Source organism: Rana temporaria, chromosome 13, assembly GCF_905171775.1.
Source record: "Rana temporaria chromosome 13, aRanTem1.1, whole genome shotgun sequence".
Taxonomy (NCBI): domain Eukaryota; kingdom Metazoa; phylum Chordata; class Amphibia; order Anura; family Ranidae; genus Rana; species Rana temporaria.
Window position 1 is genome coordinate 36,064,210 of NC_053501.1, and position 936 is coordinate 36,065,145.

The window sequence follows — 936 nt, forward strand, 5'->3', positions numbered from 1 at the left end:
TGGTATACGTCTCCTTCCGCCAGCCATCACGTGACCTTTCTTCGATTTCGCCCCCGACCCCTGCCATACATCTTCCCCAGTGGTCAGTCACATGACTCCCCCCTCCTTTCAGCCGCCCACCTCACACGTCGCCAGGCAACAAGGCAGGCCTTATTAACTCTCCCCGCCTCCTAATGCGTCACCCGGCAACAGGACGTCTCCCGCCCTCTTTCCTCAGTCGTCCCGCCTCCCTTCCCGCGTCACCAGGCAACAAAACGTTTTCCTGCAGGGCTCGTTGTGCCCCGCCCTCTTCAGCGCGTCTCCTGGCAACACTGCGGGAGCACCGGTCACGTGACATCTGTGTAGTGCAGCGGAGGAGATCTTCAATGGATAGCGAGATTCAGAAGGACGGTCGGATTTTAGATTTAGTTGATGACTCCTGGAAGGAAAATAAATTACCGTATGAAGATGTGACAGTTCCACTGAATGAACTTCCAGAGCCTGAACATGATAACGGCGGGGCGGTGGAGTCTGTTAAAGAGCAAGAAATGAAATGGGCGGATCTGGCTTTGCAGTACCTGCATGAAAACATCCCTGTGTCAGGGAACTAAATGCATCTGGCTTGCTCGGATCTTAAATAATTGGAACAAGGTTACATTTGATTGGTTGCTTTTTCACTAAATAAATTGATAAATGCAGAAAAAAAAAAAAAAAAAGAAACATTGTATATAAAATACATGAACACCAGTAAATAATTTGGAAAAGTCAGTATAAATACATATAGTGTAAAGAGAAAGAAGAATAAAAACCATAGTCAATATAAAAACAGTTGTCTAATATGAGCATGTATGTGCATGCAGATGCACATACATGAATGCACCCACATGCACATACAAGAGACATACATGTGATTTTTATCATAACTGCGATATTGCGGCGGACACATCGGACACTTTT

General features: G+C 46.0%; 1 protein-coding gene across 1 annotated transcript; it reads left to right on the plus strand.

Moving 5' to 3' along the window:
* The first annotated feature begins 222 nt into the window (after positions 1–222).
* Positions 223–606, plus strand: LOC120920440 (anaphase-promoting complex subunit 13-like). Its single transcript, XM_040332538.1, has one exon. The coding sequence runs from the start codon at positions 366–368 to the stop codon at positions 588–590; it is 225 nt and encodes a 74-aa protein (XP_040188472.1). The 5' UTR covers positions 223–365; the 3' UTR covers positions 591–606.
* Positions 607–936: the final 330 nt, after the last annotated feature.